The sequence below is a fragment of the Dama dama genome, chromosome X, assembly GCF_033118175.1.
Source record: "Dama dama isolate Ldn47 chromosome X, ASM3311817v1, whole genome shotgun sequence".
Taxonomy (NCBI): Eukaryota; Metazoa; Chordata; class Mammalia; order Artiodactyla; family Cervidae; genus Dama; species Dama dama.
Genome location: NC_083714.1, coordinates 101073152 through 101100245, shown reverse-complemented (window position 1 = coordinate 101100245; position 27094 = coordinate 101073152). Strand labels below are relative to the sequence as shown.

The following is a 27094-nucleotide window of genomic DNA, read 5'->3' as shown; positions in this document are numbered from 1 at the left end:
TGAGCAGCACTGTGTGCTGGGGGAGCTGGCATGGGGAATAAATGTGAATGGGTGAAGACTGACAGGGTTGGATGCTCAGAACCCATGGGTGGGGTGGGAATGGCAGTACCGTACACCTTTTGTGTCCTATTACAACATGTAACCTTGATTTTAATGAACAACTTTATTACCCAGGGTCAGAGGTGGGGTACTGGCTTAGCTCTCTCCCACTGGGAAATGGATTGGGGGGGGGGGGTCTGCAGCATTTTTCTGTTAGCTTCTGTGAGCTTGATGCTGGAGGTGGGAGAGGACCATCCTGAGCTCAGCGGCTGTTGGTGTTAAATTGCAGATGATATTGGGCTGTAGGTTGATTGGTATAGATTATTGAATTCAGATAATTCTGCCTGTGAAAAGAAATCCAGAGGCTTCAGCTAATGGGCTTTCCCCCTCTCCCTGGCCCTTGCCATCCCTCCCTACCCTCCCCTAGCATTCATCCTTGCTGCACCCCCCCCCCCCCCCAGAACTCACTGGGCTTTTTGCTCCTTAGCCAGCTGCTGGTTGAAGGAGCCCAGTCCCCTCCGAAATTCAGCACACAGCTCCCTCTCCTGTTCTTCTAGCTCCATTGCTGCCTGGGCCAAGTTCACGGTCTGGCTTTCCCATCTGGCATCCAGTGTTTGTTCAGCTTGGCGCTGTGCTTCCTTTTCGTGGCGTTGTGTCTCCTGTACTTTCCTGATGGTGGCTCTCTGCTCTGGAGTCATGCCCTTCCAGCAATAGGGCAAGACCCTGTGGGGAGCCACGGGGTTTTGGGCAACCTGGGGGTTCTCAGTCAGTAGGTCACTTGTGATCTGGTTCTGGACTTCCACGAGGTTCGCCTCCTGTTGGCGCTGATGCTCACGGCGCTGCCGCTCAGCCAGCTCAGCTGCCTGGTGGGGTCCCCGAATGTGAGCGTTTGGATGCTCAACCTCAGGGAGCTCTCAGTCACAGGGGGAGGGGGAGACATGGCCCTACTCTCCCCCATTTCAGGGAGAGAAGGAAGAGATACTGCATGGCCTTTGAGTGACTTAAGGTAGGGGAAGGGGTGGAATGGGCAGGGAACTCCTCTGCCTTCTGGAAGCCCTTAGACTGAGAGACTGGGGAAGGGAGGGCAGTGTTCTGTTCTCAGGTCATCCTGAGCCTGGAGGTGGGGAAGGGGACCTCCTGCCCTAAGAGGGCCCTAGGGTGAAGGGGGAAATCCCCAGGTAGATGAGAGGGCTGGTTTGATCAGTAGATTGGGGAGAGCCTGGTGCCCTGGATGGCTCTTATGCTGTACATACCTGGGCTTTGTTGGCATTGGCCGTGGCAGCCATCATGGCTATGCGGCAGGACTCCTCCAGCTTGGCCAGTTGGGCGGCCCGCATGTCCATAGCTAGGCGTAGCTGCTCATCGAGCATGTCTACACAAAGAAGTATGGCCAGGGCACTGTCATTCAGCCATTTGTTCAGCAAGCTTTGTAAATGTATGTTTATGTATGTGCAAGCTATGTGTATGTATGTTTGGGAGTGGGGTAATGTCCTCATTGCAGGGATGTGTGGAAGCAGCTACTCTTTGGGGCTAGGGATAATAAAAGTGACAACCACAAGAATTTCTCAGGTGCCTCACTGAAATATGCTTCCAATGGACCTGGGTCTCAATGCCAGCTCTGTTGCTTCGGAGCTGTGTGACCTGGGGAAATTATTTCATCTCTGAGCTTCAGACTAAGGGCTAGGCTGCAGGCATAGCATGAGCAAAAGTATTGAAAGTGCTTCAGTCCAGCTACAGTGGTCTCCATGCTGTTACTAGAACATGCCAGACAATTCTGCCTTAGGGATTTGTAATAAATGTTGCTCTTGTCTCATGTCCTTTTGCTTCCTTCAGATCTTTGCTCACTTTGCTCCTCAGTGAGGCCTTCTATCTTTCCTACCTAAAATTGCCACCTGCCTGACCCCAAAATTTATCTTCCTCCTCTGATTTATTTTTCTCCCCAGCATTTATCACTATCCAATATACCTTACATTTTACTTAATTATTTTTGTCTATTGCCTGTCTCTCTCCTCACTACAAGGTAACCTTTGTAAAAGCAGGGACGTTTGTCTGTTTTATCCACTGCCATACACTAGCACCTATATCAGAGCCTGGTACATACTGGGTGCTTGGTAAATATCAAATAAGGAAGTGAAGAAACAGCATGATCTGTATCTTAAATTACAAGTAGTCTGCTCTTGCTGGAGCATAAAATGCAAGTGACTAGGGAACTCTACAGGGGTCAGACTAAGGACTGGAAACTTGACCCTGAAGGTGATGGCGAATATGGAAGGATTTTAAGTAAGGGAGTGACATGGTTAGATTTGCATTTTAGAAGGCTCCTTTTGGTGCCAGTATAGAGGACAGTGAGGGAGGCTGGTGGGAGACAGTGGAGGTAGGGAAGCCCTCTTGGAGGCTATGGCAGTAGGCTGGCTGAGAGGGCTGAAACCAGGCCAGTGATGGAAAGGATGCAGGGGAAATATATGGAGGTTTCATTAGCAGAATTTGATGGATTGGATTAGGGAGTAAGGGAGAGCAAAAGACTTGGATGCTTCCCAGGGTCCTGGCTGGGATGACTCCGTGCATGATGTGGCCACCTCTGGAACTAGAGGATACAGAATGCAGAGCAGGTTAGGGAGCACTGATGAATTCTCTTTAGGAAGCTGAATTGGAGGTGGTCAGCAGCCACCTGGATACCTGACTGTGCAGGTAAAGAGTCCTCTGCATAGAGATGGTGATGTGGTAGCCGAAACCAGAATGAGGGTTGAGGGCACCTGAGGCAAGTATGCAGGGTAAGGAGAGCAGCATGCCAAGGACAAAGTCTCTAGAAGGAAGAGGAATCCACAAAGTGTGGACAGAAGAGGAATGATCAGAGAGCTATAGCAGAATATGCTGTCACAGAAGCCAAGGAAGAAAGAGGTTTAAGAAGGAAGATATGATAAGAGTCAAGTGTAGCAAGAAAGTCCAAGTAAAGGAGAAAAGACTGAACAGAGCCTCTTGTACCTGATAACACAAAGGACATTGATGCTTTTTGTAAGAGTAGTGTCAGTGCAGGTGTGTGGGGAGAAATGAGATCTCAGGAGTTGAAGTGTGACTGGAAAGGTAGGAAGGAATGACAGCAAGTAGAGACAGATTTTTCAAAAAGTGTGGCTGTAAAGGAAAAGAGCTAGCTCATAGTATCTAGGGGAATCAGAATGGAGAGAGGCTTTTGTTTTATTCTTAAGGAGGGTTATACAGGGACTTCCCTGTTGGTCCAGTGGTTAAGAATCCTGCCAATTCAGGGGACACGGGTTCAATCCCTGGTCTGGGAAGATTCCACATGCCTCGGGGCAACTGGGCCCATGTGCCACAACTACTGAAGCCATGCACCCTAGAGCCCATGCTCCATAACAAGAAAAAGTCCTTGCACAGCAACAAAGACCCAGCACAGCCAAAAAGAAATAAAAATTTTAAAAAGTTTTTAAAAAGAAGGGTTAGACATAAGCATGTTTACAGCCTTCACAGAATATGGCCAGTGGAAAGTGTTGAGAACCTCAGGGCCAGGGCGTACCTGAGGGAGCATAGCCTGCATGGGAGGCAGGCGGAATGGGGTCCAGAGCATAGGCTGAAGGCTTGGCTCTGGAGAGGCACAGGGACAGACCGCAGAGACTGGACGGCAGGGGAACAGAGGATAGGGGTGCCTGGTTTCATTTCGGTCTTCATAGCAACTCAAAGAGGAAAGGTCACCCCATGTTTCCAGATGAGGTCCAGAGGTGAAGTAAAATGCCTAAGGTTACACAGCCAGCACTTAGTAAGTTAGAATCCAGATCTCTCAAGGAATCAGCTCATGCTCCTTTCATGACGCTACACAGACTCTCCCCCAGCATTCTGCTGTTCTGTTGCCTAACTCTACCTTCTTGTACACCTGCCTGCTGTCACTAGGCAGCTGGCCCCTGGTGCCACTGCAGCTACTTTGACAAAAATCACCAAATACTCCTAGTTTCTCAATCTGATAGGTTTCTTTTCCTATCTGAACTTCTCTGAGGGCATCTGACATTATTGACGACTCCCTCTCTGAAACCTCCCTTGGCCCCTGAGTCCCCATTTTCTCATGGTGACAGAGCAAGTATGGTGTAGCAATCACAAGTGCGGGCTCTGGAGCCAACCTGCCACCTGAGTTCACTTCCCCCCTCCTTTAATATCTCTTGTTCTCAGTTCTTTCAGTTTCCTCCACAGAAAATAGGGATATTACTAGTACTTGCCTCATAGGGTTGTTGAAGATGAAATGAGTTAATACGTGGTAGAAAGCTTGGCACAGTGTCTGGTACACAGTAAGTACTCAATAAAGGTTAGCTCTTCCTCTTGCTACCCACTCTGCCTAGAATGGCCTTTTCTCATTCTCACTCTCTGCCTTGCCAAAATTGTACCCGGCTTTCTAAAATTTGGTTCCTGACAGCTGGCCTGTGCCAACCCCCTACCGTCCCTCCCTTCCCCTGTGAGAACTGACCCTCCCATCTTGATGTTCGCTCCGTGTTCTATGGATTTCCCTCATAGCTCAGTTGATAAAGAATCCGCCTGCAATGCAGGAGACCCCGGTTCAATTCCTGGGTTGGGAAGATCCTCTGGAGAAGGGATAGGCTACCCACTCCAGTATTCTTGGGCTTCCCTTGTGGCTCAGCTGGTAAAGAATCTGCCTGCAATGTGGGAGACCTGGGTTCGATCCCTGGGTTGGGAAGATTCCCTGGAGAAGGGAAAGGCTACCCACTCTAGTGTTCTGGTTTAGAGAACTCCATGGACTGTATTGTCCATGGGGTTGCAAAAAGTCAGACATGACTGAGTGATGTCCTGTATATATTTCTGTCACAGTACCTGTCATAGTACCTAATGCAGTGTTAAAGCATAGATATTTGCTGGTAAATAACTTGTGCATGTATTTTTTCCTTTTACTCTAAACTGATTTTCTGGAAGTCCTGGTTCTGTGGGTTCCTGGAGGGCAGGATGCCTGTCTTGTTTATTTTGGTCTTCAGTTGTTCATTCAATGATGATTTTATTGAACTCCTGAAACTGGCAGGCAATGTACTAGGTAACTGGGATATAGAGGTGGAAATGAGAGACGTGGTTCATCTTCAGTGAGTTGACATTTTGGGGGAGAAAGACATTCCACAAATACCTCTATGGTAAGTGGTATAACAAAACAGGGTGCTACAACAGGGGTGGTTTTAAAGATGAGTGGTGTGAGTAGGTAAGAGATGGTCCTTGCCCTTACTCTAATGGAAGAGGGGAACATGGCCACAGATGTCAGAGTAATAGTAGCTACTGGTTATTGTAGCTACTATTGTACTGATGCTTGTGCTTTACTTACGGTGTCTCATTTCATTCTCACATGAGCTGTGTGGTATGGATAATTTTCTCATTTTAAAGATAAGCAAACTGAAGCACAGAAAGGAGGATTCATTTGCCCAAACTAGCTAGTAAGTGGCAGGACCATTAGGTTTGTCTTTACTCTGCTGTCTCCAGGTAATGGAGTGCCAGGCTGATCAGGGATCGATGGCTACACTGTCAGTTGATGAAGGAGGTTGGGACGTGCTCAGTCTAACCTTTCAGCATCAGCCCTTACATGAAACTGGACCTGCCCACACAGTTCTGGTCTTCAGCTTAGGATGGCTCCCCACTAGGCCTCAGGTCACAGCCGGGAGGGCCTCGCTGCTTACCTGCACAGTTCTCATCAACTCTGGCTTGCTGTTGCTCTTGTAGCTGCCTCTCCAGGCTGTATTGGAACTGCTCCTGCTGCATTCTCAGACATGCAGCCCTCTCCAGATCTTCCCCAGAGAAGTACTGCAGGCTGACTGGGCCATAGTAGGGAGCATTGTCACCAACATAAGCTGGAAACTCCCTCCAGTGTCGGTCTGAATCCCAGAAGTCAAATTCACGCCTCTTCTTGAGTTGCTGCCTCTGTTCTCTAAAGTTTTGGACTTTCTTGGCCAGCCGACGTGTCCGTTCTGCCTGTTCCTTCTCTAGCATCTGAACCACCATATCATATTGCACCTGGTTGGTACCTGGGGGTGGTGGGTAGGGGCATGGAGAAGGCCCCACAGGAGAGACAGTCTAGTAAGCACAGCCACTGCTCCCAAAGGCCTGTCTGGTTTGTCTTACCACACCCCCCAGACCTCAGGCTGCACTCCAGAGCAGAACTGCCCTGCCTTAGCCCACTCAGGTCCTTGCTTTTCCCCCTTGGCTGGCCTCTGGCCTTGGACTTTTTACCATAAGCTGCCTCCTTGCTCCGTTCTGTTGCCTCCTGAAGCTTTCGTTCTTCCACCTGGTTGTTCAGGGCTTCAACATCCACCTGATCGCAAAGAAATGGGCTAAATCAAGGTAGAAGCCCAGCAGTGGGCCTCGAATGCTCTAACACAGACTGCTCAGAACTTACCTGCCTCAAAATCCTCCTATAGGATCCCCAGTATCTACTGGATAATGTCCCACCATCTCACCATGGTTTGTAAGTCCCTCAGTGGTCTAGCCTCTGCCTCCAGCCTCTTCTCACCCTCTTCCCTTCTCCCACCCTCAGGAGCTCTGCTTACAGTTCTCTACATATCTTACGCTGTTTCATACTGATAGCCTTTGCTCCAGCAGCTCCCTCCACTTGGAACACTCTTTGCTCCCCTTTTTACCCAAACTCCTATTCATCCCTTAAGACCAGCTGAGACTTTCCTGATCCCTCCAGCAGGTGCTACTCCCATAGAACCTAGGACCCACTATCCACATTACCTTGAACTTTGCCTCTATTGATTGTCTCCTAGGCTGTGAGCTTCCTAAGGGCAGAGGCTGGGCCTTAGTCAGCTTTGTGTCCCTATTGCCTAACCCAGTGCTTGGCACAGAACAGGCCTTGAAACGTTTGCCAACTAGATCTCAAGTCACACTACTCATCCACCCACCCAGCAATCTATTTTTTTCTTAAACTATTGATATTTTCTCTTTATTTTGATTATAATTCATTTAAAACATTTCAAAATAGTGCAAAAGGGAATACAGTTTAGTCAAGAGTAAGTGCCCCTCCCATCAGTTACCAGTTTCTTATGTAACCTTCCAGAGAGTTTTGGCATATGCATGCGATACCAAATATTCTTTATAGACTTCTTTTGGCTCCATTTACTTGTCTCTTGAAAACCAGACCACTTGGCCCAGAGTTGACTGGAGGAGTCACCTGTCACTGGCTCCTCTTCCCCTGCACCTCTCGGCCTCTTTCTCAGGCCCTCACCACACGTGGGGGTGGGTGCCTTTTTCCCTTCCTCCTTCCTTTATAACCCTGCAGTCTGCTTGAATCAGGGAGGGGCTGTGATGGGTACAGCTATGTTCCTCTCCTGGTATAAGAGTGAGGTGACCCCTGGTCCAGAGAAAGTCCCCACTGCCCACTCACCCCCATGACTCTGGTCCGCACATTGAAGAATCGACTCTGTCGCTCCTTTTCTCGATTTCTTCTAGCTTCGATGGCTGCCACCTCCTTGGGATCTGGTGGCAGATCTACCTTATACATCTGGAGCAAGGGCGAGTTGGATGGCCAGTCAGTGCTAACCGTCATACTTGACTATACCCCCACCCCCATTCCTTTCTCCCCACATTATCTTACCAACTATTGATTCCTATGGATTTTACTTCCTCACATATTTCATATCTGTGTTCTCTATCTCTGCTGTCTCAACCCTAATTCAGACCTCACAAGCTGGTGCCAGATAATGTTCCCAGGAACCTCATTGGGCTCCCTTGTTCCAGTGTTAGGCTCTCTACTGCTTCTCTGCCTTGGCTACCAAAGTGATTTTTCTGAAAGCAAATCTGGCCATGGCACACCTCAGCCTAAAACCTTTGAAAGCATCTATAAAGCAAGTGGGCTTCCCAGGTGACTCAATGGTAAAGAATCCACCTGCCAGTGCAGGAAATGCAGGAGGGAAGATCCCCTGGAGGAGGAAATGGCAGCCCACTCCAGTATTCTTGCCTGGAGAATCCAATGGATGGTGGAGCCTGGTGGGCTACAATGAGTTGAACATGACTGAGTATGCACGCATGGCATAAAGCAAATAGTTCCCCAATGTTTTTGTTTTATGAGTCTTCATGATCTGATTCCTGCTCACCTTTCCAAGTCTCACACTGATTTACAACATCCCTTTTGCATTACGCTCTATTTAGTTTTTTCTGTTTCAGTAAATGCCATCACCATTCCCCCTTTATTTGTATTACTTATGCTCTAGTCAAATTAAAGGCTTAAATTTGCCTGTATTCCTTTGTATTTTGGGAAGCCCAGCCAAAGCCATGGCCAAAATCTCTTGCTAACATAAATCTGATCATGTCTTGCACCTGCTTAAAATCCTCCACTGGCTTCCCACCACACTTAGATCCAAACCCCTTACTGTGGGCTTTCAAGATCCAGTTCCTGCACACCTCTCCAGTTCATCTCATGCCTCCCTCTTCCTTGTTTACTGTTCTCCAGGTACGCTGGCTTCCTATCAAGTCCTCCAACACTACAACCGTTCCCACCTCAGGGCTTTTGTACACTGCATTCCTTTGGAACACCATTCATCAACTCCTACAGCTAGTTCCAACCTTGCTCATTCACTGTCTAACCATTTTGTAACTAAAATATTTGATGCACACAGGGGAATTATATATAAGCCATATGTAACTTAGGAAGCATGATAAAAGAGACCCATGAACCAACTCCCTAGTTAAGAAATAGAACATGATCAATACTATTTAAGTGTCTTATGTCTGTTCTCCCTCATCCTTACCCTAAGAATAACCACTATCCAAAATGTCACCATTCCCTTAGTAATATGCACTAATATACCCTATGTGTGTGTATGATTCCCTGAACAATATTTTAAAACATTTTGTCTTGAAACTTGATGGAGTATTACATAGTATGCATTCTTCTGCATCTTGCTTTTTTCACCCATGTTCACTTATCAATTAACAAATATTTGTGAAGTGCCTACTGACAGACAATCCCTTAAGCATTTGGGAGACATCAAGGAGCAAAAGTGACAAAAATCTGAGTCCTTGTGAAAGTTACTTTCTAGTGGGGACAGACAAGACTAGAAAGAGTACATTAAATAGTTTGTAAGAAGATGATCAGTGCTTTGGGAAAAATATAGAGTAGGATAAGGGGAATTGGAAGTGCTAAGGAAATGGGGAGAGTGTTGCAACTTTAAATATGGAAGTCAGGGGAGGCATAACGGAAAGAAATACTTGAAGAAGGTTAGGGAGTTTCCTATGCAGATAACTAGGAAAGCACTGCAGGCAGAGGGAACAAGTGCAGAGGCCTTAAGGTGGACACAAGAGGCACACACACATTCAAGGGGACAGCAGGGAGGCAAGTGTGTAAATGAGGGAGGAGTGGGAAATAACATTAGATTGGGTGGGGAGATGCAGAGCATGTAGGACTTCACAGACCATTGTAAAGGCTGCAGCTTCTACTCAGAGAAATGGGCAGCCATTGAAGGATTTTGAGCAGTGGGAGTAATGTGTCCTGTCTTTGATTTGTAAAGGATTGCTCTGGCTGCTGTGTTAAGAATAGACTGGAGAGGATGGGAAGGGAGGCTAGAGGCAGGGAGACCAGACAGGAGGCTATTGCAATTGTTCAGGCAAGAGATGATGATCACGCCAGGTTAGTAGCAGCAGATGTAGGGAGAAGTGGTCAGATTCTGGATATATTTTGATGACAGAGCCAACAGGACTTCCTGATGGGATTGGGTGTGCTGTGAGGAAGCAGTGTTAAGAATGACTTCAAGGATTTGGGCTGGGGCAGTCAGATGCGTTGCTATCAACTAAATAGTCTGTGTGGGGAGAATAGAATAGGATGAGAATCTGGAGATTGGTTTTGGAAGTGTTGAGTTTGAGAGGTCGACACCCATTGATAGATACAGATAGTATGGAAAATTTTGTTATTTTTCAAAAAGATATGCTATTGGGAATTCCCTTGCTGTCCAGTGGTTAGGACTGTGCACCTCCACTGCAGGGGGCATAGGTTTGATCCCTGGTGGGGAACTAAGACCTCACAAGACCCCAAAAAAGTTTTTTTTTGCTGTTCCTCCTTACAGGATTCTATATTCTTATCATATTGCCCTCACAATTAGCCACATAATCTGCTTTGCCCTCTGGAAAGTGAGAATTGACAGTGCCATTCCTAAGCAGAACTAAGAGCCATTAGTGATAACCATGTTCTCTCTTTACTGCTGTGGGGCCAGCAACGTCCCAGGTGAGGGCTGTCCCTTCAGCCTTGGTCCTGGAGTGAAGATAGAGCAGAGATGTAGCCAACCCACAATGGACAAGAAGCAGGAGTGAGAAACCTGTCTTTATGAGCTGCTGAGACTTAGAAACATTTTTTAAGAGTTTATTTGGGCAAAAAACAAATTGGGCACTGCCAAACCAGAAGTGGTTAAGAGCTTAAGGAAAGATGTTTAAGAGATGGAACACAAGGAAATTATTTGATTGGCTATAGATGAAGTGCTTGTTTTATTTGAGAAGGCCTAGTTGACTGTGTTTCAATTGGTTGTCCTTAGGTTTTTTTTTAATAGTTTTTAAAGGCTTCTTCCCATTTACAGTTAGTATAAAGTATTGGTTTTATTCCCCCTGATGTACAATACATAGCTGAGCCTATCTTACACCCAATAGTTTGTACCTCCCACTCTCTTACCCCTATAGTACCCCTTCCCCATCACTGTTAACCACTAGTTTGTAAGTCTGCTCCTTTTATATTATATTCACTAGTTTGTTGTATGTATTAGCTTCCACATACAGCCACTGAGATTTTGAGGTTGTAACCTCAGCATAATTCAGCCCATTCTTACTGATACAAGGAATTTAAAGCTATGAGGCAGTAAGAGATCTCTAAGGTACTCTAGGTGGATAAGAATGCCTCAGGGGACATAGGGAGAGGAGGAGCCAGCACTGGAGGCTGAGTGGCCAGTGAGGTGATGTGAAGTGTGAAAGTCGCTCAGTTGCTCAGTTGCTTCAGGCTCTGCCAGGTGGAATGGACGTAAAAACTGGAGCTCCCTGTCTGACAAGCTGAGTGAAGAAAGTGCTTTTGGGAGGAGAGAGTGAGCAACTGATGATGGGTTAAATAAGATGAGGACTGAGAACTGATTTGAAGGGGAGGGTTGCTTCTGACCTTGATGAGAACATTTTTGTGGGGCCTGACTGAAGTGGGTTCAAAAGAGACTAGGACTCTGCAGCACAAACAATCCAGTTTAGTTAACTGCCAAAAAAAAGAGGAACTTGTAGATTAAGAGAGACATATATACAGCTGGAAAAGTGTCCCTAGCATATGCCTAGAAGTGGAAGTGCTGGATCATAGGGCATCAGCCTATTTAAACTTTACAAGATAATGTTGTTTTCCAAGAAGACTGCACCAATTTATACTTTCACTATAGTGTATATAAACTCTAGCTACCCCACATCCTCAGCAACACTTAATGTTACAGACTAATTTTTGCCAACTTGTGGGTATAAAGTTATAATTATCTATTTTAATTGTCATTTTCCTTATTGCTGATGAGGTTGCAACATCTTTTCATGTGTGTTTTAGGCATTTTTTCTTTCTCTTCTGTGAAGTGCCCATTCATATCTTTTGTTCATTAAAAAATGTCCTTTTCTTATTAATTTTAGGAGTTTCTTATGTATTCTGCACACCAATCATTTCTTAGTTTACCTGTGGCAAACATCTTCAGTTTGTGCCTTGTGTTTTCACTTTGTTATTATTTTATAATAATTTATGTTAATGACTGATACATACAAAGGAAAATGGTTAACACATATAAGTTATGAAGTACAACAAAATGAACACCTGCAAACCCTCCACAGAACCCAGATTGATACTTTAGAAGCTTTTTGTGTGCACTTATCATCTTTTCACACTTTATGTTATAATTTGGAGGAATTTGAATGCAGTCAAATTTACCAATCTTTTCCTTTAAGTTCAGAAGTTTTTATCATTTAAGAAATCCCCTGAGGTGATAAAGATATTCTCCTATATATCCTAAAATTTCTAAAGTTTTGCTTTTCTTATTTAAGTTTTTAATCTATTTGGGAATTGCATTTTGTATATGGTGTGAGAAGTATGGATCCAATTTGATTTTCTCCCCAAAAAGCTACATTTCATCTTCTTAAATGGAAATTATTGTTGTTGTTTAGTTGCTAGGTCCTGTCCGGCTGTTTTGCCACCCCAAGGTGTAGCCCGCCAGGCTCTTCCATTCATGGGATTTCTAGTTCCTGTCCATTATGAGATTGCTGTCCTTTGGTCATTTTATCCCCTCAGCCTGATCACACCAGTATCTCCCAACTGAACTTCATTTACTCGATTGCATCAACCAGGCTTTCTCACTTTTCTGGACTTGTCCTAAGACTCTTCCCAGTCTCCAGACATCGTTTAAAAAATAGTTACAGGAATGGCTGTAGCAGCCACCAGACCTTTTCCATGTCTAAGTCTCAGCACTGACGCCAGCTTGCTTATATTCCATCTGTCACCACAATATAAGATCAAACTGAAGGGGAAGATGACACAGACAGCTTCTTGAACTGCTAACGTCATGGCTTAGTAAAGAGCAGGTAATAAGGTAATGGGGTATGATGGGATGGAGCAGAGGGATAGAAAAGATGGAAAACAGGGGAAAGGGACAGAAAGGTCAGGGGCAGAGGGGGAAAAGAGGAAGGAGGGCAACAGGGCGGTTGATAGGGGTGGAGGACAGAGCAGAGAAAGGGAAGGGAACCAAGGGACTGGGTAGAGGGGAGATGGAGAGGAGGGAATGGGATGGGAGTGAGGCATGAAAAGACAGAGATGAAGAGGGGGAAGGGAAGAAGTATAAGAGGTGGAGAGCACAGGCTTAGGGACCCTGACTCCCAGGGGTTCACACAAAATACCTTTCTCATCAAGGAGTCCCAGTTGTGAAGCTCCCAGGTTAGGTCCAAGACTATAGCGGCAGTCTCTGAACTCTGCTTGGAGAAAAAGGAGGGAGGCGGGGGGCGGGGGTGGGGTGGTGTAGGGGTAGTACCTCTGGCCACAGTTTTCCCCAGCCCGCATCCCCGTCGTTCCAGAGTTCCCTCGTCTCCATTCACACCCCATCCCCCTTAACACCCTATCCCATGTATAACTCCACCCCATTCCAATTCCAACCTACTCTACCCTCAGCAAGATTTGAGCTCCTCTAACACGGAATCCTCCTGCTGGCCCCTCCTTCCTCCCCTCCCTGGGATCTTTCCAATTCCCGACCCTTTTCTTGTCTGAATCTTCCCGCCGGCCAGGTAAAAGCCGCAGCCGAGCTCCCACCTTCCTCTTGCCCTGGAGGGCATAACCCTCCTGTGACTTCTGACTTGTCTCAGCAAGGGTTGGCCTCGTCAGCCAGCTTTCCGGGATCCCCAAAGCTGCGACACCTCACTGCTCTGCTTACCTCCTCAACTGCCAGGTCGCCAGTAGCGGCAGTTTGCATTGCCAAGCAACAAGAAAAGGGGGCGGGGCCCGAACGCCAGTCGTATCCTCGCGCCTTGGCAACCGATCAACAAAACCGCCACGTCAGTCCGAATGCCCCGCCCCTTGGTTCCCGCCCGCGCCGGAAGTCGAAAATCCCGTTAGGCCTGGACTTAATCTCGCGAGGTTTACTGTCCGCCCGGCCTGCACTGCGGTGTTTCCCGCGCGGGCTATCCCAGTTGGCGGGCGAACGGCGCGGCCTTTCTTAGCGCCGGCGGCGCTGCCGCAGTCATGGGGTTCCTGAAGCTGATTGAGATCGAGAACTTTAAATCGTACAAGGGTCGGCAGATTATCGGACCATTTCAGAGGTTCACCGCCATCATTGGACCCAATGGCTCTGGTGAGATAAGCCCGGCTGCGGCCCTGCGCAAGTCCCAGCCTGGACCCCCTATCCGGCAGCAGAGTAGTACAACCCAGCCTTTGCAACCTGAAATGTCGCGAACCCTAGCAGGTTCCTTGCCCTTCTAAGGGGTTCGATCCGGACCCGCTTTTCCCGCTCGGGTGCTCTGATTCGAACCTCTTCCCCAGGTGTCAGTTGCCCGCTCTTTGCGTGACCCCCGTCCCGGCCTGAGTGGTACGGGCCGAGCTGTACGTTACCCCGCCCACTGCCCCCTGCCTCCAGAAGTGGCGCGTCCGGAGCAGGCTTCCAGTCGTGGGCCACGCATTTCCTTGCCGGCGCACCTGCATCCGGCCCCACACATTGTTTGTACCACCGGGAAGATGCGGGGCCGCTCCTGGGCCGCTCCTGGCCTCTGGGCCAAATGGTATACTTCTGCTTCATCCCAGCGCCTCCTCCCGCCTCGCGCTGGGACACTCCAATTCCTTTTTTTAATTTTTCCCTTCTGTCTTTTAAAAACTCTTCTCTGGAGGCGGCACTTTTGAATTTCGAACTCCGTGCTCCAGTCTCGGTAGTGCTTGGGGTCTGAATCCCCCGCCCCATCCTCAACTGAGAAGTGGGGAAGCCTCAAATTCGCCCCTTTCCTACCACTGAAACCGTCGGAAGTCAGAACTCTTTAGCTTGTCAAATTTATTGAATGTTTACTGCTTTATAAGGATTTATTCAATTAAGGTGCTTTGGAAACCGCGGAGAATAGACTAAGCCATGCTTTCAGAGAACTTATATTTCTAGGGGGAAGACGATAATAAAGGAGAAAATAAAGTTATTTTTCGGCTGTGATAAGTGCTGTGCAGGAAATTAGATTGATGTAATAAAGTGATGATGTGATAAGTGACTCGGATGGCTCTTTAGGAAGAGTGGTCATTTAGTTAACAATACTCTATTGTGCATTTCAAAATTGCTAAGAGTAGATCTTAAAAAAGTCACAAAAAATATTAACTGTGAGGTGATGGATGTTAACTTACTGGGGCAGCCATTTTGCAATATATACAAATACGGAATCATATTGTACACCTGAAACTAATACAGTGTTGTATGTCAGTTCAGTTCAGTTCAGTCGCTCAGTCGTTGTTGACTCTGCAACCCCATGGACCGCAGCATGCCAGGCTTACCTGTCCATCACCGACTCCCTGAACTTGCTCAAACTCACGTCCATCTAGTCGGTGATGCCATCCAACCATCTTATCCTCTGTCGTCCTCTTTTCCTGCCTTCAATCTTTCCCAGCATCAGGGTCTTTTCCAGTGAGTCCGTTCTTCGCATCAGATGGCCAAAGTATTGGAGTTTCAGCATCAGCATCAGTTCTTCCAATGAATATTCAGGACTGATCTCCTTTAGGATTGACTGGTTTGATCTCCTTGCAGTCCAAGGGACTCTCAGGAGTCTTCTCCAACACCACAGTTCAAAAGCGTCAATTCTTCAGTGCTCAGCTTTCTTTATGGTCCAATTCTCACATCCGTACACTACTAATGGAAAACATAGCTTTGACTACACGTAGGCAAATAATGTCTCTACTTTTTAATATGCTGTCTAGGTTGCTCATAGCTTTACTTCCAGGGAGCAAGCGTGTTTTAATTTCATGCTGCAGTCACCATCTGCAGTGATTTTGGAGCCCAAGAAAATAAAGTCTGTCACTGTTTCCATTGTTTCCCCATCTATTTACCGTGAAGTGATGGGACCGGATGCCATGATCTTCGTTTTCTGAATGTTGAGTTTTAAGCCAACTTTTTCACTTTTCTCTTTCACTTTCAAGAGGCTCTTTAGTTCTTTGTTTTCTTCCATGAAGGTGGTGTCATCTGTGTATCTAAGGTTATTGATATGTCTCCTAGCAGTCTTGATTCTAGCTTGTGCTTCATCTAGCCCGGTGTTTTGCATGATGTACTCTGCATATAAGTTAAATAAGCATGGTGACACTACACAGTCTTGACATACTCCTTTCCCAATTTGGAACCAGTCTGTTGTTCCATTTCCGGTTCTGTTGCTTCTTGACCTGCTTACAGATTTCTCAGGAGGCAGTTAAGGTGGTCTGGTATTCCTGTCTCTTGAAGAATTTTCCAGTTTGTTGTGATTCACACAGTCAAAGGCTTTGGCATAGTCAGTGAGGCAGAAGTAGGTATTTTTCTGGCAGTCTCTTGCTTTTTCTATGATCCAACAGATGTTGGCAATTTGATCTCTGGTTCTTTTTGCCTTTTCTAAATCCAGCTTGAACATCTGGAAGTTCTCATTTCATGTACTGTTGAAGCCTAGCTTGGAGAATTTTGAGCATTACTTTGGTAGCATGTGAAATGAGTGCAATTGTTGTAGTTTGAACATTCTTTGGCATTGCCTTTCTTTGGGATTGGAATGAAAGCTGACCTTTTCCAGTCCTGTGGCCCCTGCTGAGTTTTCCAAATTTGCTGGCATATTGAGTGCAGCACTTTAACAGCATCATCTTTTAGGATTTGAAATAGCTCAACTGTTATATCTTGTTAAAACTGGGGGGAAAAGGAAAAAGGAAGAAAGGGTAGTCAGGTAAAATCTCTATTTCATATCTAAATTCCCTGTCTCTAAATCATACACCAAGGATTCCTCCTGTCTGCCCGAATTAGCTATCTATTTGGAATCCTGCTGTGTTCCTTCACCTCAGAGGTGTTTCTAGCTAAATCACTTCCTAGCCTGAGGGACTGCCCTTGCTGAAGTAGCTCTAACTGATGACCTTCCCTGGAGACTTGCCTAGATTTCGCTCTCAATTAAGCAGGGTTTCTCTATAGCAGCACTATTGACATTTCCAGTGAGATAATTCTTTGCTCTGGAGTCCATCCTGTGCATTGTAGGGTATCTAGTGGCTTCCTTAGCTTTTACCCACTAGGTGACAGTAGCACACCCCCCCGCCCCGTGACTCAGGTGTGACAATCAAAAATGTCTCTAGACATTACCAGGTGTCCCCTGGGGGGAGAGGCAAAACCACTCCACGTCCCCCCATCTTCTTAGATGGCTAATGCTTGGGGTTCCGTTGCAGTTTCTTAGGGTTTTAGTGTGGTGGCCCCTGTGGAAAGAGCCAGGATGCACCTCTTGGCATTCAGTCCCCTCAACATGGGTAAATTTGTATGCGCAAGTATTCAAAAAAAAACCCTTGGTCTGACTGGCCCTCCCTTACCTGTTCTTTAGTGTGCAACTCATAAGACTTGCCTTGATTCCCTTCAGTGAATTTCTGCTCTAGACACCTGGTACATGTTAACTTTTATTCTCTCTTGAATTCATGGTATATATTTTGGTATTTTCATCATTGGCCTGTGGAGTTCCCCAAGAACATTCCTTGAAACATTTTATCATTGTTCAGATCATAATGCATGTTATAGAAATGTTTACAATATTGAGTGGTTGCAGGTAGGGAGGCCTTTGATTGTGATGTTCTTGTCATCCTTGGAGAGCATGGGAGAAGCCCAAAGGTTGGAAATGGGTTGCCTAAAAGACTGACTCCTCATCTACATGTTGTGCTAGTCCTGCTGTGATGAGGGAAACCAAGCTAAGAGTCCAGACCTGGTTTGGATAGGATAGGATTGCCATTTATTGAGCCCCCACTATGTGACAAGTATCAGTACTTTACTTTTTGGGACATTTTACATTTAAATTCTCACAGTGACCCTAGGAGGGAGGTACCGTCATCTTTGTTTTATAGATGAGAATACTGAGGCACAACAGGTTGTGATCACCTGCACACTTAATTCTCAGAGCCAGGATCACAACCTGTGCCTGATACACCTGTGCTGCTGCCACTCCCACAGAGAACTATGTGCTTACCCATTGAGTCATGTTTTTAAGATTTTCCAGGTGAGGGAAAGGAAAGTCAGCTAAATGTTAGTTGCTCAGTCCTGTCTGACTCTTTGTGACCCCATGGACTGTAGTCCGCCAGGCTCCTCTGTCCATAGACTTTTCAGGCAAGAATACTGGAGTGGATTGCCATTCCCTTTTCCAGGGGATCTTCCCAACCCAGGGATCAAACCCGGGTCTCCTGCATTGCAGGTAGATTCTTTACCGACTCTGCCACCAGGGAAGCTCAGTAATCCCTTATATTCTGGAATGGTCCTCCCCAGAAGACACTGACTTTTTAAAAAGAGTTGTCTTGTAGAACATTCCACATTCTGTGTTTGCCTTAAGGTTTCCTCATGCTGTCATGTACCATGTTTCCCTAGATGCTGTATATCTTATAAACTGGGGGGCGTAGGTCTAAAGGTCTGTTTAGATTGAGGTTGAATATTTTTGGAAACACACTTCATAGTGATGCTGTGTACTTCCTGTATCACTATAAAGACATGCCTTTTTAAAAATGTTAAAATACACATAACGTAAAATTTCATCTTCACCGTTTCTGAGTGTACAATTCACTAGTGTTAAATATATTCACGTTTTTGTGCAACCAGTCTTCTGAACTTTTTCATCTTGCAAAGGATTATACTTGTCAAACAACAGCTCTGCATTTTCCTCCTTCCCTCATCCCCTGTGTTTTTTGTTTGTTTGTTTGTTTTTAAACTTGGTTGAGATCAAACTATGTTGAGTTTTTTATCATGCTTGTTTCTCCTGTTTGTGGGCATCTTCCCATGTCATCAAAGGTTGTAAAGGACTTCCCTGGCAGTCCAGTGGTTAGGACCCTGCACTTCCAATGCAGGGAATGTGGGTTCAATTCCTGGTTGGGGAACTAAGATCCTACATGCCTTGCAGTAAGGCAAAAAAAAAATTGTAGAATGATCTATTTTGTGAATATATTATTTCCTTAAATGGGGCTCTAGTTTTTGGCTATTGTAAGTAGTAGCTTCAAAGGAGCTATTTTTCTAAGCCTTTGAGCCAGGGCTTTGGTCAGGCCCAGTCTTTACAGGGGCAAAACAGTATTTTGTCCTCCTGACATTTTAGAGGACATTTCTGTTCTCAGTGTTTCTTTTATTCCTTTTCCCCTCCCCTTATTTCCCCTCCTCTACTTTGTCGTGTCCTCCTTTAGGTAAGTCAAATCTCATGGATGCCATCAGCTTTGTGTTGGGTGAGAAAACCAGCAACCTGCGGGTAAAGACCCTAAGGGACCTGATCCATGGAGCTCCTGTGGGCAAACCAGCAGCCAACCGAGCCTTTGTCAGCATGGTCTATTCTGAAGAGGGTGCTGAGGACCGCACATTTGCCCGTGTCATTGTAGGTGGGTGAGGGTGGCCAGAAGGTTCTCCTTGGGTCCACAGGGGTGGCTAGACTAGTTTGTTGGGGTAGGAGGGAGGCCTGACCCTTGGCTAACTCATGCATTGTCTTGTAGGAGGTTCCTCTGAGTACAAGATCAACAACAAAGTGGTCCAGCTACATGAGTACAGTGAGGAATTAGAGAAGTTGGGCATTCTTATCAAAGCTCGTAACTTCCTCGTCTTCCAGGTGGGCTTTTCTTTCTTTTTGTTTGACTGTTGGATGATTGTTGCTGTTTGGGCTTTTCTCTTGTTGGGCAAGCGGGACCTGCTATGTGTGTGTGCCTGTCTGGTGTGCAGGCTTCTCATTGTGGTGGCTTCTTTTCATGTGGGCACTTTTAACAGTTGTTGGCTATCTACTTTTTTTCCTATCCCCACTGGACTTGCTCCATCTCTGGCTTCATCACCTCTCTCTGAACTAATGTAGCAGCTTCCTCACTGGGCTTCCTGACTCCAGTCTGACCCCCTCCTGTTCATCCCCTAAGATTCATCTTATGAGAGCACAAATATTCCTTCCTCTTAAAACATTTCAGTGATTTCTCATTGCCGTCTGATGGCAGTTCTCAAATTGCAGTCTCCAGATTGGCATCAACTGGGGACATGTTAGAATTGCACATTTTCAGGCCCTACCCCAGACCGATAGGGGCAGAGACTGGGGTGAGGCCCAGCAGTTTGTGTTTTTCCAAGAGCTCCAGGTTATTATGATGCACACTAAAATTTGAGAACTGTTGCATTAGCATGAAATCCAACTCCTGTCATTCATGAAACAGCCCTGCTTTGGCTCTTGCTCACCTCACTACCCTCATCTGCCAATATTCTTCTAGCCCTGCACTCCAGCCTAATTAAACTTTTTACAGTTCCCCAAATTTGCCTGCTTTCTTTGGCCTGCAGACGTTGCAATGCTAGTTTCCTCTATGCGGAATAACCTCGTCTCTCTCACTTTTTTGTTTAGTTTTTTCCCCATCTTCCAGACACAGTTGTCACCTTTGGGAAACCTTCCCACATAGATACTCCTACCAGTCATCTACCCTCAAGCTTCATTTAGTTCTTTTTATGTGCTCCTGCTGTCACTGCGCATAATACATGGTGTTGTCTCTGCTTCTATTTCTTCTGTTCCCCATGTACCTTAAAAGACAGGGGATGTCCTCAAAGCTCAGTGGTGAAATGTGGCACCCAGTGTGGGGAAGGGATCAGTGAACATTTTCTGAATGATGGAGTGGGTAGGGGAACTGAACTGAGTAGGGTCTAAGTGGGGAGAGTGTTTTGACCTTTACTAGGGTGCTGTGGAATCCATTGCCATGAAGAACCCCAAAGAGAGGACAGCTCTTTTTGAAGAGATCAGTCGCTCTGGGGAGCTGGCCCAGGAATATGACAAGCGAAAAAAGGAAATGGTAAAAGCTGAAGAGGACACACAGTTTAATTACCATCGCAAAAAAAACATTGCAGCTGAACGCAAGGAGGCCAAACAAGAAAAAGAAGAGGTAGGTGGCCAGGTTGCCTCTGGGATCTGAGAGGCCAGGATGAAGCCAGTGCCTCACTGATGCACCCCTGCCTCCACACCCCTATTTGCACAGGCTGACCGCTACCAGCGCCTGAAGGATGAGGTGGTGCGAGCTCAGGTACAGTTGCAGCTTTTCAAACTTTATCATAATGAAGTGGAAATTGAGAAGCTCAACAAAGAACTGGCCTCTAAGAACAAGGAGATAGAGAAGGACAAGAAGCGGATGGACAAGGTAGAGGATGAGCTGAAGGAGAAGAAGAAGGAGCTGGGCAAAATGATGCGGGAACAACAGCAGATTGAGAAGGAGATCAAGTAAGTGGTAGGACTGAGCCTGCGACTTGTGGAAAGCATCTTCCCTTGACTTGGCTTTGGCTAGAATCAGGCATATTTCTTGACTTGCATGTTAGACAAATAGAGTATTTAAGTACTTAGATTCCATGTAGATAGGTACTCAGAAGAGGAGAACTTGAAAAGGGTGGTGGCTTTGCCAAGAAGTGATGGGAAGCCACTCGTGACTGATAGTCCCTTCCTAGAAGAGGAAAATTGGAGCTTGAAGGTCAAAGAACAGAAATTTGGAAAGGTTAGACCAGATGGGGAACAGTTACGTGAACATAGGGTACTCTTGGGAGTTGTTACTAAGAGGTCTGGCCTGGCTAGGGTTGAGGCAGGGGTGGTAGCTTTACCTTCTAGAGTGGCTGGAATGCCAGGCTGAAGCCATCACAGGATCTGTGGGGCATCGGCTCTGTTCATTTAGGCACTTCCTTGAGGCTTGGAAGGGAAGTGCCTAATCCCCCTTTGGATTGAAAAGCCTTGGAACCCTCCCTTCTCCCACTGAGCTAATTGGTTCCCCCTCCCCTCTGGTGAAAGGGAGAAGGACTCAGAGCTGAACCAGAAGCGGCCTCAGTACATCAAGGCCAAGGAAAATACTTCCCACAAAATCAAGAAGCTGGAAGCAGCCAAAAAGTCACTACAGAATGCTCAGAAGCATTATAAGAAGCGTAAAGGTGACATGGATGAGCTGGAAAAGGAGATGCTGTCAGTGGAGAAAGCTCGGCAGGAGTTTGAGGAACGGATGGAAGAGGAAAGTCAGAGTCAGGGCAGAGATTTGACCTTGGAGGAGAATCAGGTAAGCTCTGAGGGGTGGAGGGATGGGCAAATAGATTGCTAGGCTGATAGGACTGATTTGGTCATCCCTGTCCCTGACACAGGTGAAGAAATATCACCGGTTGAAAGAAGAAGCCAGCAAGAGAGCAGCTACCCTGGCCCAGGAGCTGGAGAAGTTCAATCGAGACCAGAAGGCCGACCAGGACCGGCTGGATCTGGAAGAACGGAAGAAAGTAGAGACAGAGGTGGGCATGCCTTACAAGATTAGGGGTGATGGTCCAGAGAAATGGAAGTAACGATAGTCTTGACAGTAATGACCTTAGTTAACATCTAGCATGGGGCTTCCCTGGTGGCTCAGTGGTAAAGAATCTGCCTGCCAATGCAGGAGATACAGGTTTGGTCCCTGGGTCAGGAGCATTCCCCTGGAGAAGGAAATGGCAACCCATTCTAGTATTCTTGCCTGGGAAATTCCATGGACAGAGGAGCCTGGCGGGCTACAGTCCATGGGATCTCAAAAGAGTTGGACACAGCGACTAAACAACAAAAGGCAAGCTCTTACTGTGTGCTAGGCACTGTTTTTTACATATATGCCGTCATCTTTTTTTTTTTTTTTTGCCGTCATCATTTAAAAGATTTATTTATTTGTCTGTTTTGTTTTTGGCTGTCCTGGTTCTTAGCTGCTGCTTGCAGGCTTTCTCTAGTTGCAGTGCTCAGGCTTCTCATTGCAATGGCTTCTCTTTTTGCGGCACATGGGCTCTAGGGCCCATGGGCTTCAATAGTTGTGGCTCTTGGGCTCCAGAATGCTGGCTCAGTAGTTGTGGAACATGGGCTTAGTTGCTCTGCAGCATGTGGGATCTTCTGGACCAGGGATTGAACCTCTCTCCCCTGCATTGGCAGGTGAATTCTTAACCACGGGACTACCAGGGAGGTCCCTGCCTAAGGTTATTAACTGGCAGAACTCGGATATGAACCTGGGCAGTGTAGCCCACACTTTTTTGTTTTTTTTTGGCTGCACCTTGTGGCATGTGGAATCTTAGTTCTCTGACCAGGGGTTGAATCTGCGCCCCCTGCAGTAGAAGGATAGAGTCCTAGCCACTGGACCACGAGGTAAGTCCTGGAAGCCCACACTTTCAAGTATACTTCACTTACTGTCTTCCTAATAATAATAATAGGAAAATAATAGGAATGATGGAAAGTTATATTCCAAGAGCCTACAGTGTTCCAAACATTGTGCTAAGCAGTTTTAAATGTTTAAAAGAAGGTATTAGGCATTAATAGCTATTTTATTAGTATTTAATAGCTAAGGGCTTCCCAGGTAGTGCTAGTAGTAAAGAATCCACCTGCCAATTCAGAATATAAGGGTTCAATCCCTGGGTCAGAAAGATCCTCTGGAGTAGGAAATGGCAACGCACTCCAGTATTCTTGCCTGGAAAATTCCATGGACAGAGGAGCCTGGCACGCTAGAGTCCATGGGGCCGCAAAGAGTAGGACATGACTGAGCAATCGAGTGCACACACACATAGAATTAGTGGCTAATACATGTTAAGCACTTAATGTGTATTCTATGAAGTGGAGGTTACCTGCATTTTATAGATGAGAAAGCAGAAGTGCAGAAGGCCCAGAAAGCTTTACTTTGTCTTGGTTTGAGCCTCCCTGATTGGTGAGGAAGATGTTCCAGGCTGGGTAGAACACCTGTGAGAGGGTCTCATAGGGCCCATGCTGGCCCCATCAGTTAGCAGAGGCACACTGAACACTGTATATCTGATTTTTAATAGGCCTCTTATACTAGTGACAGATTGTCTGTGATTGTTAGGCTCTTAAGATGAGTAGGCATATGGGGGATGAGCCAGGGCTCCATGGTCTTGGCCTTAACTTGCTCAGCCTATGGTGATGTAGTGTCTTTGTTTCACTCCCAGGCCAAGATCAAGCAAAAGCTGCGGGAGATTGAAGAGAATCAGAAACGGATTGAGAAACTAGAGGAATACATCACAACCAGCAAGTATGTGGCTTTGTAACATTCCCTCTTACCTCCAGGCCTGTTCTTGTGAAGCTTACCTGTCCTGCTCCTCCCCAGGAAGGACCCTCATAGTCCCTCTTGGCCAGGAATATTTTCTGGCCAGCCAGGATAACCCTGGTATTTCCTTACTTTGTAGGCAGTCTCTAGAGGAACAGAAGAAACTAGAGGGGGAGCTGACAGAAGAGGTGGAGATGGCCAAGAGACGTATTGATGAGATTAATAAGGAGCTGAACCAGGTAATGGAGCAGCTGGGGGATGCCCGCATCGACCGCCAGGAGAGCAGCCGCCAACAGCGAAAGGCAGAAATTATGGAAAGCATCAAGCGCCTATACCCTGGTTCTGTGGTAAGAGTGGAAAGGGAACTCATTTCCTAACCACTTTCTTTCATACTCACTGTCAGATAATTTTCCCAGCAGCCCCATGAGGACAGGATTGCTAATCCCATTTTTATAGCTGGGGAGAACTGAGGGTCAGAGAGGTTAAATGACTTGCTCAAAACAGCATAGCTTACATGTATAAGAACTGCAATTCAAACCCAACTTGTTCTGACTCTTAACCTTGTGTTCTTTTCGTCACACCAGTTGTATCTTTCTGAAAGTTTTGTCTTGCTTGTGTCCACTCCTTTATGGGAGGTGGAGAAAGTGAAGAGGCCTTTGGGAAAGGGAAGGGGCTGCAGGGCAGGAATTAGTTCCCAGGATGTATCAATAGCTCTGTGCAGGCTTCAGTGTGAGCTCCTTAGACATACAACAGTTGGCTTATTTACTAGGTTTTATCAGATCTCTTGGCCTCTTGAACGAAATCCTGAGTTCCCAGATTCCCTGAATATTATCCCTCTATTGCTGTAATTCCATCCCTGGGTTCAACTTAATTGGGTTCTACAAATATTTCTTGATCATTTCCGTAGATCAAGGGTCCCCAGCCTCCAGTATCTAATGCCTGATGATCTGAGGTGGAGCTGATGTAATAATAATAGAGATAAAGTGCATAATAAATGTAATGTGGGATGATTCAAGCGCATTGCATTTATTGTGCTCTTTATTTGTGGAACCCAATTAAGTTGCATAATGCCTGTGGTGGCAGTGGTCTGTGACATGGTAAAAGTGAGGTTTAGAAAGATGATTCTGGATTCAGACATGACTGCCTGAAGTTGTTGTTGCTTTGGGGCCAGAATAGGCCTTTTTTCCATAGTTTGGGGGCTGTACTCCTGATAGAGATTCTGACCTGCCATCCCTCTTCTAAACTGGGAATTAGGGTTCCTGAGCCAGCTCTCAAAAACTTCATGCTTCACTCTTCTGACTTTCCTTAGTACGGCCGCCTCATTGACCTCTGCCAGCCCACACAAAAGAAGTATCAGATTGCAGTAACCAAGGTTTTGGGCAAGAACATGGATGCCATTATTGTGGACTCAGAGAAGACAGGCCGGGACTGCATTCAGTATATAAAGGAGCAGCGTGGGGAGCCTGAGACTTTCTTGCCTCTTGATTACCTGGAGGTGAGGCTGGTGGTGATGGGGCCAAGGCATTGTGAGAGGGCTGCTCCTCCTAGCCCTCCATGTTCAGCCACTTAACTAAGCTTTTTCTCACAGGTAAAACCTACAGATGAGAAACTCCGGGAGCTGAAGGGGGCAAAGCTGGTGATTGATGTGATTCGCTATGAGCCACCTCACATCAAAAAGGCCCTGCAGTATGCTTGTGGCAATGCCCTTGTCTGTGACAATGTGGAGGATGCCCGCCGCATAGCCTTTGGAGGCCACCAGCGCCACAAGGTATGGATTCCTTTGCCACATTGTGACTGGATAGGCTTAGTATTGACGATTCCTTTGTTCAGCTTCTCCCCCCTCCTCTCTTTTCCCTGCTGTATTTAGACAGTGGCACTGGATGGGACCCTGTTCCAGAAGTCAGGGGTGATCTCTGGCGGGGCCAGTGACCTGAAGGCCAAGGCCCGACGCTGGGATGAGAAAGCAGTAGACAAGTTGAAAGAGAAGAAGGAGCGGTTGACAGAAGAGCTGAAGGTAAACCACAGGGAGGGCTGTCCCTAGGAATGGGGGTCCTAAGCCCAGGCCAGCCGGCCACCTTCTTACCACTTAGCCTTTCCCTCTTGTCCACTTCAGGAGCAGATGAAGGCAAAGCGAAAAGAGGCAGAATTACGTCAGGTGCAGTCTCAGGCCCATGGACTGCAGATGCGGCTCAAGTACTCACAGAGTGACCTAGAACAGACCAAGACACGGCATCTGGCCCTTAATCTGCAGGTGGGGCCTGACCTTCAGCCCTGTTCACCAATGGCCATCCTCATATTCCTGGTCTAGGCTTTTCTAGGGGTGGGGAAGTTGTCCCTCTTCCGTCTCTCCTCCCAGTCTAGAGTTAGACAGTCAGGGGTTTAGGACTTGGCTGTATGATATTAGGCAAGTTACTAAACCTCTCAATGTTCAAATCTTTTGCTCATTTTTATATTGGTTTGTAAGAGTTGTTTGAAAAATATATTCCAGAAACGTCTTTTTCAAATGCATGTATTACAGATACTCAAAAAACAGAATGAAACAAATACCAAACAAAAACAAACCTCAGTGTCCATTTTTTCATCTTAATCTGTAAATAATCTGTAGAATTATAGGGTCCTTGCACAGATTGAATGAGTTAATACATGTGAAATATTTAGACTGATTTCTTGTACCAAGTGAATGTTCAGTAAATGTTAGGTGCTATTAACCTAATTCATTCAACAAATATTTGAGTTTCTTCTGAGTTTTGAAAGTGAGCTACAGATATTTCAGTCCCTGTGAGTGGAGGTACTTTTCTACCTATATTAATGTGTTTGATTATAGGTGCTTCTCCAGACCACTCTGGAGGTGTTATGTAATATGTAGTATATATGTCATTTTTCTAAAATCAAAAAGTCTAAATTCCAGGACACACCTGGCCCCAAGGGTTATAGATGAGGGAAGTGTAGACCTGTAAATAACGATGTTTATTGTGTGCCCAGTCTTTTGGATTGAAGCTAGCAGACTGGAGGCCAGGGAAGGAAGCCATATGATGGTTCAAGTGAGAGATGATGCAGCCTTGAGTGGAGCAGTGCTAACTTAGGTTCTGTGTGTGGAGAGTTAGCCCTTTTTGTCCATGGGACTGGTACACACAGGGTGGCTCTTTTTTTTCTCTAAGGATCCTGGTCTCTTTTGTCCTCTCAACTCCGTTTCTTACAGGAAAAGTCCAAGCTGGAGAGTGAGCTTGCCAACTTTGGGCCTCGAATCAATGATATCAAGAGGATCATCCAGAGCCGAGAGAGGGAAATGAAAGACTTAAAGGAGAAGATGAACCAGGTTGGTAGAGGATGGACCTGCCCAGCACAGGCAGGACTAGGATTGGAAGCAGTACTCTGACC

General features: G+C 46.3%; 2 protein-coding genes across 4 annotated transcripts in view; one reads left to right on the top strand and one right to left on the bottom strand.

Moving 5' to 3' along the window:
• Positions 1 to 2: 2 nt before the first annotated feature.
• Positions 3 to 13562, bottom strand: RIBC1 (RIB43A domain with coiled-coils 1). Its single transcript, XM_061136162.1, has 8 exons — positions 13431 to 13562; positions 12904 to 12975; positions 7412 to 7528; positions 6259 to 6340; positions 5709 to 6053; positions 1293 to 1411; positions 508 to 902; positions 3 to 383 (listed from the first exon to the last, which is right to left on the bottom strand). The coding sequence occupies exons 1-8, from the start codon at positions 13467 to 13469 to the stop codon at positions 302 to 304; spliced, it is 1251 nt and encodes a 416-aa protein (XP_060992145.1). The 5' UTR covers positions 13470 to 13562; the 3' UTR covers positions 3 to 301.
• Positions 13563 to 13643: 81 nt separating this feature from the next.
• The window catches only part of SMC1A (structural maintenance of chromosomes 1A), a 46073-nt gene continuing 32622 nt past the window's right edge, over positions 13644 to 27094 (top strand). For 2 of the 3 annotated variants that reach the window (XM_061136160.1, XM_061136159.1), the window contains exons 1-14: positions 13644 to 13847; positions 18875 to 19063; positions 19175 to 19287; positions 20375 to 20578; positions 20672 to 20910; positions 21466 to 21724; positions 21807 to 21947; positions 23619 to 23701; positions 23856 to 24063; positions 25026 to 25211; positions 25305 to 25484; positions 25584 to 25730; positions 25830 to 25967; positions 26916 to 27032. In XM_061136160.1, the coding sequence (XP_060992143.1) occupies positions 13739 to 13847; positions 18875 to 19063; positions 19175 to 19287; positions 20375 to 20578; positions 20672 to 20910; positions 21466 to 21724; positions 21807 to 21947; positions 23619 to 23701; positions 23856 to 24063; positions 25026 to 25211; positions 25305 to 25484; positions 25584 to 25730; positions 25830 to 25967; positions 26916 to 27032 (2313 nt within the window). In that variant the 5' untranslated portion in view covers positions 13644 to 13738. The remainder of the gene's footprint in view (positions 13848 to 18874; positions 19064 to 19174; positions 19288 to 20374; positions 20579 to 20671; positions 20911 to 21465; positions 21725 to 21806; positions 21948 to 23618; positions 23702 to 23855; positions 24064 to 25025; positions 25212 to 25304; positions 25485 to 25583; positions 25731 to 25829; positions 25968 to 26915; positions 27033 to 27094) is intronic. The other variant, XM_061136161.1, reaches the window with a different exon arrangement.